Source organism: Nicotiana tomentosiformis, chromosome 12 (genome assembly GCF_000390325.3).
Source record: "Nicotiana tomentosiformis chromosome 12, ASM39032v3, whole genome shotgun sequence".
In the NCBI taxonomy this organism is placed as follows: Eukaryota; Viridiplantae; Streptophyta; class Magnoliopsida; order Solanales; family Solanaceae; genus Nicotiana; species Nicotiana tomentosiformis.
Window position 1 is genome coordinate 132,703,362 of NC_090823.1, and position 13,802 is coordinate 132,717,163.

Here is a 13,802-nt window from a genome sequence, read left to right on the forward strand (position 1 = left end):
GCACTTTATCAAGGTTCATCAAACAACTATCAAAAGAACATCCAAACACAGAAAAATCGTCCATGAATACTTCTACATATCTTTCAACCATGTCAGTGAAAATAGCCATCATACACCTTTGAAAAGTCGCAGGTGCATTACAAAGACCGAAGGGCATTCTCTTGAACGCATACGTGCCATAAGGACATGTAAATGTAGTTTTCTCTTGGTCTTCTGGGGCTATAGCAATCTGATTATACCCCGAATAACCGTCCAGGAAACAGTAGTATTCCTGGCCAGCTAATCTATCAAGCATTTGGTCAATAAAAGGCAGGGGAAAGTGGTCTTTCCGGGTGGCATTGTTTAGTTTTCTGTAATCTATGCAAATTCTCCATCCAGTTACAGTTCTTGTAGGAATTAAGTCATTATTTTCATTAACTACTACGGTTATCCCCCCTTTCTTCGGCACACATTGAACGGGGCTTACCCATTTACTATCAGAGATTGGAAATACAATACCTGCATCAAGCCACTTAATCACTTCTTTCCTTACCACTTCTTTCATGATTGGATTTAGTCGGCGTTGGTGTTCTACACTCGGCTTGTGTCCGTCCTCCATGAGGATTTTGTGCATGCAGAAAGCTGGACTAATGCCTTTAATGTCAGACATTGTCCACCCAATTGCTCGCTTGTGCTCACGTAGCACCCTTAATAGCTTTTCTTCCTGTAATTTAGACAAGTGAGCAGAAATAATAACAGGTAAAGTGTCAGAACTTCCCAAATAAGCATATTGAAGGTGAGGGGGTAGGGGTTTAAGTTCCAAATTTGGAGCTTTTTCAATTGACGGCTTTGGTGGGGGGCCACTTGGCCTATTCAGGGGCTCAAACGGGATTATTCCTTGCATGTAACCACATGATGTATCTAGGATTCCCTTCATCTCCTCAACCTCATCATCCATATCCAAGCTATCAAACAGCATGATTGCTTTTTCTAAACAGTCGCCTAGATATACACTCGTGTTAAGAAGTTTCTCATCCACCTCCACCACAGATATCATAGAGAGCTCCTCATAGTGGCGGGGGAGTTGGATTGCTTTGTAGACATTGAAGACTGCCTCCTCGTTGTCCACTCTCATAATCATTTTTCCTTCTCTCACTTTAATTATTGCATCGCCAGTAGCCAAGAGAGGTCGTCCCAATATGATTGGAACTTGTTCATCAGCCTCGAAGTCTAGAATAATGAAGTCAGCTGGGAAGATGAATTTTCCAATTTGCAGCAGCACATCTTCAATCACTCCTTCGGGGTAGGCTATGGACCTATCAGCTAATTGCAACATCACGGTGGTTGGTCTCGGAGCTCCCAGACCTAATTGCTTAAACAAGGATAACGGCATCAGATTTATGCTTGCACCCAAATCACACAGAGCACGTCCCACGTTAATATTACCGATTTGTACTGGAATAGTGAAGCTGCCAGGGTCCTTAAGCTTTTGGGGAAGCTTGTTTTGGACCCTTGATGTGCACTCCTCAGTAAGTGCAACCGTCTCGAACTCAGTCAATTTCCTCTTATGAGCCACTATGTCTTTTATGTACTTAGCGTACTTTGGAATTTCACGAAGTACATCCACTAATGGAATATTTAATTGAACCTGACTCAACATGGAGAGAAATTTGTTGAACATGCGATCGTCATTCCTTTTCTGCAATCTTTGGGGGAAAGGTGGTGGTGGCCTTGTAACCTCCATTCGCTCTGAACTTGCATCATCTTCCTTTGACTCTTGTGTTGCCTTAGGTGTCAACTCCCCCCCAGGTATAGGTTTTTCTTTTATCTTCCTTGGCGCTTCCTCTAGTTCCCTCCCGTTTCTAAGTGTAACTGCATTAATTTGAGGGTTCTTCTCTGTATCACTGGGAAGTGAGCCTGTAGGTCTAGTATTTTGGTTTGCTGCTAACTGCCCCATTTGCCTCTCAAGATTTCTGAAATCGGTCCTGAGCTGTTGATTGTCTAGTAACAACTTTTTCAGCAAGTCATTCGTACTTTCTTCCATTTGTTGGGGTGGCTTCTGAGGTTGAGTAAAATTCCCTTGAGGCCTATACTGATTCTGTTGACTTCCGCCCCATGAGAAGTTAGGATGATTCCTCCAGTTTGGGTTGTAAGTGTTCCCATATTGCGCATGTTGATTCATAGGACCTCTGTTTTGTTGTCCCACATAGTATATAGATTCAGGATTCGTGGGGCACATGTCAATCATATGACTGTCTCCGCATAGTTCGCAACAAATAGACATCTGCTGTACATGTTGCATTTGTTGTGTTGTCATTCTATTCATCTGATTTGCCAATTTTGCTATATCGGCTCTCATGGCGGAAAAGTCATCAAGCTCAATCAAACCGGCGGCCTTCTGTTTAATTACCCTTCGTGAATCCCCCTCTCCTTGCCAATTATGGTCATTAGCAGTGAAATTATTTAGCAGGAGTTGTATTTCACTATACGGTCTTGCCATGCAACTACCCCCACAAGCTGAGTCAAGATTCATCTTTGATGCTTCATCTAACCCATCAACAAAAGTGTGACCCAATACCTCATCAGTTTGACAATGATGCGGGCAGTCTCTGAGTAGTTTCTTGTATCTTTCCCAAGCTTGACGAAGTGTCTCGCCATCCCGTTGTTGGAACCCAAGAATTTGGCTCCTCAACGACTTTGTCTTCTTAGTTGGGAAAAACTTGATCAGGAATTTCCTTGCTAGATCATCCCAAGTGTGGATAGAGTTCGCGGGCTCCTTTTGCAACCATTCTTTAGCTTCCCCCAACAGTGAAAAGGGAATAGTGTCAGCCTGACATAGTCCTTGGAGACGTTCGGATAATTGTAAGTGTCCGTGATTTCCAAGAAGTTCTGAATATGCCTCTGCGGGTCCTCATGAGATAGACCCACATATTGTCCTGTTGACTGAATCAGCTGTACCATGTACTGTTTGAGTTCAAAATGCCCAGTGATATCAGGCTTCACAATAGCCTGAGTCATATTCGCAAGATTGGGCCTTGCGGCTTCGATTACCGGACGCTCTTCATTGCCTGCCATATCTATTGGCTGTGGTTGGATTGCGATGTCCAAATCTCTTTCTATTCTCGTTCTAGCTTCGTGTTCCCTTCTCACTCTATGTAATGTTCGTTCGATTTCTGGATCAAGAGGAATGAGGTTGTTTGCACTTCTACTCCTCTGCATTCGAGAGTAAACCCTGCGTTGACACAAACCAGGCAAACTGAAAATTAAAACTTGAAAACAAATATCTAATAAAAGCTTAACTTAGTCACGTAGCTAATTTCTAAGTCCCCGGCAACGGCGCCAAAAACTTGTTGCGACCAAACACACTCACGCAAGTATACGCGGTCGTCAAGTAATAAAGTGACTCAAAGTCGGATGTCGAACCCACGAGGACTTATGATTAACTATTAACTAAATTAGCCTATCTTAATTATCTAAACAAGAATTAAATCTAAAAATATTTTATTCTAACTAATTAAATAAGAATAATATAAATAATAAACTTTGAACAGAGAAAGAGCAGACTTTTATGATATCAATGTAATGAAAACAATCTAGGGTTATGGGCTATCTAACAATCCTATTGTATTCTTCAATTGAATTGACCGACTAATTTATCTAGCTTATTGGTTGACAGGGTTAATGCTCATAAGAATCTGTCGAGTTCTTACTCGCCTATTCAAGCTAACCTAACGCCTATATGTCTATGGAGTTAGAATCAACAAGAACGCATTTATAATTCCTGTAAATCAACCAAGCAAGGCAATTAGGTATATGTCTATCCTAACCACGAATCCGTTCCCCGATGCCCGAGTTCAGGAACTTGCCCTACTCAATCCTATATGCAATATAGAATTCCCACTTTCGAGTTCAATTCTAGATTCGTAGATAATATTCAATTGATGATCAAGCAATTAAATAATTAAGCGCAAGATTGAATAAATAAACTAATATGATAAATCAAGAAGTCAAAATCAATATCCGAATAACAATAGTCATGAAAGAACCACAACCCTAGAACGTGAAGTTTAGCTCCACATAGACATGGTAGCCAAACAACAAATCATATAAAGAAACATAAAAATTACTAAGTTTGGTGGGAGAAAGATGAAACTTGATGAATTCCGGCCTTCACAGCTTTTTCCTGGCTTTTTCCTCTTCCCAATATGTTAGATAACCTCAAAGAGGCGTTTTTAGCTTATATATTGCGTACAAAAGTCGTGGGCCAAAGCTCTCCTATTCCTAGTCCAAATCGGCTTCAGGGGTTGATGCTAAGGTGGATGCGACGCATCCACCTTGTCCTCCATTTCAATTTTTTGCCTGCGAAGGTGGATGCGACGCATCCACCTTGTCCTCTATTTCTCAGCTTGCATGCGATGGTGGACGCGACGCATCCAGCTTCACTTCTACTTCCCAATTTCGCATGCGATGGCAGACGCGATGGCCCAACTTCACTGCTAAGGTTGCATGCATGATGATGTTTTCCTAGGTTGGATGCGACGCATCCAACCCTTCTTCCTCTAGCTAAACCACCTTTTCTTCATATTTTGCACTCCGAACACCTTAAATCGTCACACATAACTTAATTAGTCATCAAACCAATAATTACACCATGTTGGGTGTTTTAAAGATTAAATAACATCAAAAAGTGGTTAAAGCATGGGCAAAGTAACATCAACACAGATCGAAATATGCCAAACATCACTAGTCGACTCTCTGCGTCGTTTGGTTTGTGGGAACAACAGGAGGAACCGGATCTCGCCTGTTTGTATTATTTGAAGCGCCTGATAGCGCCTGTTTTTAATCCGTCATAACCTGATCCTGCCGCGTGAGGTGGCCTAGAATGATTGCTTGTTGCTCTTGTAGGATCCTTACTGCGTCTTCTACGTGCCCCTGGTCAGCATCATTTGGAGTCGCCTCCCGTACTTGTCTGGGGTACCACCCGTCATACACTAGCGTGGCATCTTCCCCCTCATTGTAAGTGTCGTTGATTGAGTCCTCGAAATGGGGTGTTCCCCTTGAACCTCAGAAATGTGAGTGTTATTAACGGTATTAATTGCCATTTTTTGGTGATTTTTTGCTAATATAGAAAAATGATCAAAACTTGTGAATGGATAAAAAGCAAGGACCAATTTTAATCGCACGACTGCCTAGGCCCCACGGTAGGTGCCAAACTGTTTGCTCGAAAAACGGTACAGTTGAATTTGTTTGTGGTTTCTAGACAGATGAATCAATTTCATTATCAGTCAATTTGGATGCAAGATACTTAGCTCAAATGAAGACAAACCGATAGATTTGGAGAGCCCGCGAACCGGGTTTACAGGCGCAATGATGATAAGATCAACAAGCTAGAGAGAAAAACAGTATAAAGATGTTGTATTAGAATCTATTCTTTGATGTCTAGAAAACCCGTCCCTTACAATGATAGTTGAGCCTACTATTTATAGCTCAATGGGCGTAATGGTCGGGCCCACCACTAATGATAATTATTGGAATGTGATAATTGAAACATAACGGTAAACATAAGTGCCCAAATTCTATAATAAGTCATTACCCTTTAATGTTGTGAAATATTCTTCATCAAATGCTACCGGGCGTGGTATGCTTAATGCCTTTATGGACTTACCTTTCTCGGTGACATACGCGATAGATGTGCCCGGTTTTTCGCCCTCCCGGCTTTGATTCCACGTGTCCCCTTCTTTGGTGGCCATGAACCGTCGTATTTTACCCAATACATTACTAGTATTTGAAATATGCCCTTCATTGTCTATGGAACACCCCATAAAATTGGAATAATAAATAGAAGATTTGAAATGGCCCTTCGCAAATTCATTCAAATACTTTTTTTAAAAAGAGCATGTCTTTGTCCGTACGTGAAAAAGAAAATTCATCCAATTATAAAGGTAAAGTTTAGTGGGTTGTTAGCCTACATTTTCCATTATAATGGAACATGACGTTTTTCTATAATTTAAAATTTTTAATACAGTCAAACCTAGAGTATTTCTATTTAACAGTAATTTACTATAAAAATTAAGTTTTCTTTAGAATCAATTTTTTAAGTTATATTTTATTTTTTTATAATATTTTTTTACCTATAACAACAACAATCATATTCATAGCAGAACGCTCTTTATAAAATTAACCATTTATAATAGCCATATAGAATTATTAAAATTACTAATAATAGTTTTTAAAATATCCACACAATCTTGTCCATTAACAAAATCTCTATCTTGAGTAAGATATAAGATTTGAAGATTTGCACATGATATATTTTTCGTTGGATAAATTCCAAAAAATATTTAGATAAAAATTTAACTTTTAAACTCTTAGACTGTTTTCAAGGGAAAGCTATTGGGTACCTTTTTGTTGAAAATTTGGACACGAATCTTCGCCATTCAAGCATTATATCCCTGAGTAAATCTACAAAACAAGCTACAATTACAAAGTTCTTTCATCAATCTTGAAAGAATTTATTTTTCTAGGTAGCAACTTTAAAATGTTTGTCTTAGAATTTAAATCTTTATACATTTAGTTATGAATTTATTAATAATGTATTAGCTTTTTTCAATATTTAACTAGTAAAATATGCATATCTTTTGAGATTTTAAATTTGAATAATTTTCTTATCTTTTATATGTAACATTAAAAAGGAAAAATAATTAATTTTTGGATAATATTTATGTATAACAACAAAAAAATATTTAAATGTCAAATGATGTTATAGGTGTATAACAGTCATTCACTATAAAACCAAAAAATATTGGAACAAACGAGTATATTATAGAGATGGTTGACTGTATATCATTGTTAGAATTCTAGTGAATCAATCTCTCAAAAAATTTCGTTTAGTTTCCGCATAGGAAATCAACAGCTGCTCGTTGGCATATGATGTGAATTTACACCTATTTTACACCAATAATGTAAATATATGTTTACGCCATTAGAGTAATTTAATCATAACAGGTCGTAACAAATTGCTTACCTTATTTTCAGGTTACGAAAAGTAACATTGTAATAAGTATATAAGTATTTTTAATATTTTTTTTTCAAAGTTGAAGTGTTTGACCAATCTTTTAGAGCGGGGAAAAGTGCTTTTTAATATAAACATAAGCAATTTTGGAGAAGCATAAAAAAAAGTAGATTCTCTTCAAAGATACTTTTTTGAAAAGCATTTTTGAGACAAAATACACTTAGAAGCAATTTTTAAAAGCTTGGTCAAACACTAATTGATGCTCAGAAATATTTTTTAAGTAAATTAGTCAGACACAAACTGCTTCTCACCAAAAACACTTTTGAAAAAAGCATTTCTCAAAATAAGTTCATTTTTGCAGCTTGGCCAAACATGCTATAAATTAATGGCCAAAAACATTTTTTATATATATATATAAAAAAAAGTATTTTTTTTCAAAATTGAAGTGTTTGGCCAAGTTTTTAGAAGAAAAGAAAGTGTTTTTAAGTAGAAGCAGAAGCAATTTTGGAGAAGCAGAAAAAGTAACACTTTTTTGAAAAACACTTTTTAAAAGTTTGGTCAAATACTAATTGTTACTCAAAAGTATTTTACAAATTAATTAGCCAAACACAAATTGTTTATCACCAAAAAAAAACTTATCTAAGTAAGTCTTTGAAACAAATCTTGTGCAGTAAGTAGATATTACAATGACTCAATAAGCAAGGTAGAGCAATGAATGTGTTATTTCTTTGATATATAGGAATTGAAGGAAACTCTTGGTGTGAAACTAAAAGAGTTGTCTCTTATAACAACTCACAGAAATGCTTAGCAAGTTCTTAGGAGTACAAAATACTAGCAGAAAACAAGAAGAATGATCACAACAAATGACTAAACAAACACTTTTCGATAAAATGCTGGATAGGAAGCAGGCGACTTTCTGCGTGCTGCTATTGGGAGCGTCTTCACTTGGTGTAGAGAACATCTTCCCATGGGTGACGGTATAGAGGCTGCTTCAATCTCTTCTGATCAAATGTGTGCCTGAAATTCAAAAAGGTACGTTACAATTGTTTGACGACTAAATTTCATAGTTAATTTGAAGTGCACCATTGGAAGGACGAGCCAACTTACCCGATAAGACCAATAGAACGTGCCAGCACAAACAGACCATTCAGGTAACCGATCTCTACTATTTCATCGATTTCTGGTTTGGTGAACATTCCGCTACCAGCAAGGAGATCCAAGAAGAGAGTACCAATGGCGCCATCAACGTTGAGGACTAGGTTGTTTGCCTTTGAGAGTGTGTAGGTTTCAACCTGAACCGCGTATTCCATGTACTTAACAGAAGGGAAATTTTCCCTCGCGTAAAGCTGCAGTAGTTCCACTCTCTTATCTCTGTTGTCACCTCTCTTGATCCTATCACACAAGAAGTAGATGCAATGCATGAGCTCCATTCAAAGAGTCACACAAGTGTCCAGTGGCGGAGCCACCTTAGGCTAAGGGGTGGCAATTAACACCCCTTTGCCGAGAAATTACACTGTATAACTAGGTCAAAATTTTATTTTTATGTATATATATTATATGTTGAATCCCTTAGCTTCTTTGTATGAAATTCCTGGCTCCGCAACTGCGAGTGTCCGACCATGAAATGCTACAATTTCACAAGACTTTCAAGTACACCATTTAGCTTCTCCAACTACCATTTTAGGGAGCAAGTCTACGATATAAACTGTTGCTTCTACTAAATACGCTTAATTTCAAGAATGAATTAAAAGAAATGCTACCTGTGGCCGATTCCAGGCACTCTGATGCCCTTCTTCTTCATACTTTCGACAAACTCATATGGTGTAAGACCCTGCAAACAAAGCATTGCAAAAGTTTATTAATCCAGACACTCAAGGTAGCAGCAGGAACTGCTTCTACTCTAATAATAGCTTAGATTGTAAGCACTTACCCTGTCATAAGCATCCTTAAAGTATCGGGCAGCATCATCGACAGCACCACCAAATCGGGGACCAATTGTCAACAACCCTGTTACAGAACCACATTATTCCAATTCCAATTGAATGATAAACCCATAATGTAACTACATTAATAACAAATTATAACATACCGGAAACAAGACATGACACCAAGTCTTTTCCAGCCCTTGCAGTTACAATGGAGTTGTGAGCACCAGAGACACAGGGACCGTGGTCAGCACACAACAGAATGCAAATCTGCCAAGTCAAACCAACGGCAAGAAAACAGATGTTTAGAAACAGAACGACGTAGGGGCAGAACATGAAGTCCAATATAATCAAATTTTATCACTTATTCAAAGAACAATAACAATGCAATCACAACTAACTTACCTCAATAAAACGTGCACAATAACGGGGGAGACTGCGTTTGAACCACAACAGAGAAATGACATCACCAACACCTAATCCTTGCTCCACAATAGATGACATGGGTACACCAGCGTAGCATGGCTCTTCACCTATAGATAGAAATGGAAGACAAAATCAGCATTCCTTCTGACTCTTATTTAGCAATAAGAAGGCAAAATAATCAATAATAAAATGTAGTCAAATTCAGTCCATACCTCTATCATCAGATATGGTGGAAATAATATGAGTTGGGGCTCGAACTTTCCCACTCTTAATTGCTGTGTTGAGATCCTCAGGAATTTGTGGAGGCGTTATTTCCTTTACAGGAGTTGTTTTGCCATCCGAGACCTATGAAAACGACCAGGTAAACCTATTAAAACTAATACCGAGTAGATGAATTGTTATTGAGTGTGCTCAATATCAAGGGACTCACCAGCTGTTCAAATGCTTCTTTGATTGCTCCTTCAAAAGCTTCATATGAGGTGGGGACCATGGCTCCAGCATCTTTGAGTGCTTGATTCTTTGCTTGTGCAGACTCCATTTCACCACCGCTCTTCGCACCCTATTTAGAGAGTCCCATGAAAAGTTAGATTTGACGTGTGAACTAGACTAGTAGAGGCAGAAAACTGCTTCACTGAATCAGCTTTCAGTACTTAAAGAGACAAGACATTTATCTGCATTTTACGAGAAATGAGGGAATAAGGTGAAATAGCTCACCGCATGTCCAAACTGTACTTCCGACTTGAAGAGTCTAGCACAAGTTCCACTAACCCATGCAACAACAGGCTTGTTGATTTTTCCCTGCTTCAGGGCTTCAACTAAGGAGTATTCATCTCGTCCACCAAGTTCCCCAAGTACCACAATCATTTTGATCTAAGATTTCATAAGAGAAAAGTAGATCAAATTGAGAAGGGGAAGGGCAAAATGGTTCAACATATAGTTGATCATGCCCTATTAAGGTTCTAGTTATACGAGGATGGTGAAATAAAATGCGACTTGAGTCAAAATTTAATGTTTAGAAACGAGCAAAGTTACCTGTGGGATATTGTTGAAGCGCAAAACATGATCAGAAAGGGTAGATCCAGGAAAGACATCCCCACCAATTGCAATTCCTGCACAGATCGAAAATTCACTCATATTATATTTCTAAGTACGAATGAATATAAAAGTGTTCTAAAGCATAATTCAGGATTTAGAATGCCCAACCTTCATAAACTCCGTCAGTCACACGGGCAATTGTGTTGTATAATTCATTAGACATACCACCCTATATATATTAAGAGAAAAGTTAGTACTATGAAACCACAAAAAGTTGTCTTGCTCTTTTATGATTCCACCTAGAGGAAATAACTTAACCACAGTTGAAAGTTGTGAGAAAAGACGGAAAGACATCACACATACTATCTTATTTAATTGAAAATTGTTGATATTAAAGTAAAAAGTTGGCATAAATCTACCGGGGTGAAGGGGATAAATACATCTTTGACAAACCAGAGATTTCTTCTATGTATCAAAATAGAAGATGTAAAGATACTATTACTTACAGATTTGGAGACGAAGCCCACAGATCCAGGTCTGTAAAGCTTGCACTGAATAATGTTATCAATCGTTCCAGCAGTATCACCAATCTTAAAAGCTCCAGCTTGAATCCCTCCGACAGTAGCTGGACCAATAACCACCTGAAAAAAAGCACATATTATAAGCCACAAGGTTCGATAACTTCTGAAACATGAAACTTGTCGATAAGAAGAGTTATTGACTCCAAGAGAAAAGAACAATGATAAACAAGATTAGGTAATGGCTAAAATAGCACTTTATGAACTCATTCTTCGCTCGAGTATCTAACATCAGTCAAGAATGTGCCAGGAAAAAAGAAAAAGAAAGATACTAGATGCTGAAGGACACAACAAGAATGATGTAACAATTAGTATACCTTATTATTTGCCTTTGCATAACCAATAAGCTGTTTGGTATCCGACTCAGGAACACCTTCAGCTATAATAGCCACAACTCTGATGGTTGGCTGTTTTAGAGCGGACATGGAGGAAGCAGCAGCACTGTGATCACGTAAGAAGGAAAAATCAGATATAGGAGCAAATCTTTTGTAGTTTAAGATTTAAAAAAAAGAAAGAACAAACCAGGAGGATGTTTAATACTACCAACCTTCTGAAAGAGGCAAAGTTTATGAAAACATCAGCTGTGGGATGAGCAGCACAGGCAGCTTCAATGCTGTAGAATGGGTAAAAATTGCAAATAAGCATCAAAATTTATAAGACTCCTCAACCAAAGGTCTGTAAAGAAGGCAAAGTTCATTCATATTCACTATAGCTTGTTTTGTTTGGTGGTTGTAGATAGCTTAGAATTAAGACTATCATTTATCTGAACTAGTTCAAACTGAGAAACTAAAGCAACAAGTCTATCGACATGTGCTTATATTGCACAAATTTCAAATGATATAAAGTAGAACCAAAAGTTAGAAAGTCACATGATCTAATTTGACATTTGGCACTCAATTGTGCGAAATTTGAGTAACAAGATTAAACCTATAAATATTAAATTTGTACCAAAAGACTAAATATGATAAAAGAGTACCACATTGAAAATGACTTCCAAATGAGGCCCTTTAAAATGTCAGCATGGAAATATAATCACTAAAAGAAATCAAATACAGAGAAAAAAAAAAGCAACGAAGGGACGGATTTCACGCACGTAGAATGTACTGGAATTGCAATTTCCTCCTGACCAAAGAAGAGTTTCTGGAATCCCTCAGAACCAGGGTTGATAATTCCAGCAACAGAAGGTGTTTCTCTCCCTACAATTCAAAAACAATTAATAAAAATGTGAATGAAAACCTTATGACAACAAGTATTATATGCACATCTATTTGCTAGAAAAAAGATTAGAGTAAAAATGTAATACACACCACAAAGGAAATCAAAGTCGAGCATCCGTTGGATAGGAAGCTGCTTGTAGTTATAGAACAAAGCTTGTGTAGTTTTGGAGAAAAGTTGTCCAGTCGCCATTCTGCTGGTTTAATTGAGACCTCTGCAAAATTTACATTATCAGCACAAATATCAAAGCTTAATTCCATCAAAGATAAAGTTTTCCATGGGAGAGACGGCTCATGACTTTTAGACAACCGCCAAAACAATATCTCAACAGGTGTATTCATGTACAATTAGCAATAGTATTTGCAGCCAGATGTAAATGCAATGTAGTACCAATGGGTTCCACTGAACCTAGTACTTTTACACTAAAATTTTGTCAAATACTACGTTTTGAACCCATAATTCTGGAAGGGCGAAGAATTCAGTGATGAGAACATAAATATTCAACACATCAAATTTAGATGTTGGATCCGCCTTTGTTTGCAGAATCTTTCGTATTCAAGCAACCCCCAAGTTGTCCCCTCAAAATCACCTAAAATTACATATAGAACAAGATGATCCCTAAGAGTTTTCTCTAAATTGACCCTTAACAAATGAAGATAAACCGCAAACAGGCTACATCTCCCTGAGTTCAACTAAATCAAAGACTAAGCTACCCAAGGGCTTGTGATAACTGAAAATCAGAACTAAGTATAAATAATAAGCAAGTGAAACTATAAATGTACTCAAGAAGGATACTAGTTGAATGGACAAAATCTAACAAGCAATGAGAAAGGTGATTCCAAATGATGATTTCAAAAGACATGATATACTAAAAACTCATTAAAAATCAAATCTTTAACATGTATACAAAGCATGATATACCAAATACTCGTACAAAGATCAGATCTTTAACACGTAAACTCAAGGAAATGCATCTTCAGTCTCCCAAAAAGATTACAACTTTAAAATGACTCTTAAAGCAGATCTTTCCTAGATCAAAATTCTATACAAACAAATCAAAGCATGTCACCTTAGAGACATCGAAAATCGCACGAAACAAAATAGAGATTCAACAACTACAGCAGTTATACACTAACAGACAGAAATCCAAATCGACAATTCAACAGTAAAATGACAAAAATGCAGATCCCATCTCAAAAATGGAAAAAGGAAACAAACATAATATTATTCAAAACTGGGTCAAAACAATAAAATGATAAAAACCCAGATCACATACTCTAAAAAGAACAGCAAGAATCCAAATAAAGAAAGTTTTAGGAAACAAATTGTTAGTATTCAAAATGTACCAAGTATGTATGTTCTAATTGATTAATAGACAGTAAATTGGAAAGAAAAAAAAAAACAGATCCCAAATCAATAACAACATTAAGAATTTGAAAAAAAAAATACTGTAAATGTAAAGGAAACTAATAACAGAATTTAAAAATTTACCAAGTATGTATATTCTTGATTAAATGGAGATGGAGAATGAACTTGTTCCCCCTAAGTACAGTTGAGGTGAGTGAAATAGTTAGGTAGTTGGTTGGTTGAATGGTGGAATTGAGTTAGATGAGTGTATGTATATATATATAT

General features: G+C 37.2%; 1 protein-coding gene across 1 annotated transcript; it reads right to left on the reverse strand.

Moving 5' to 3' along the window:
• Nucleotides 1-7,695: 7,695 nt before the first annotated feature.
• On the reverse strand, nucleotides 7,696-13,802 carry LOC104097957 (ATP-citrate synthase beta chain protein 2-like). Its single transcript, XM_009604587.3, has 17 exons — nucleotides 13,662-13,802; nucleotides 12,263-12,384; nucleotides 12,049-12,151; nucleotides 11,503-11,568; nucleotides 11,273-11,396; nucleotides 10,884-11,018; nucleotides 10,546-10,606; nucleotides 10,375-10,451; nucleotides 10,057-10,212; nucleotides 9,773-9,901; nucleotides 9,555-9,687; nucleotides 9,322-9,449; nucleotides 9,081-9,186; nucleotides 8,922-8,998; nucleotides 8,752-8,822; nucleotides 8,099-8,383; nucleotides 7,696-8,008 (listed from the first exon to the last, which is right to left on the reverse strand). The coding sequence occupies exons 2-17, from the start codon at nucleotides 12,360-12,362 to the stop codon at nucleotides 7,933-7,935; spliced, it is 1,827 nt and encodes a 608-aa protein (XP_009602882.1). The 5' UTR covers nucleotides 12,363-12,384; nucleotides 13,662-13,802; the 3' UTR covers nucleotides 7,696-7,932.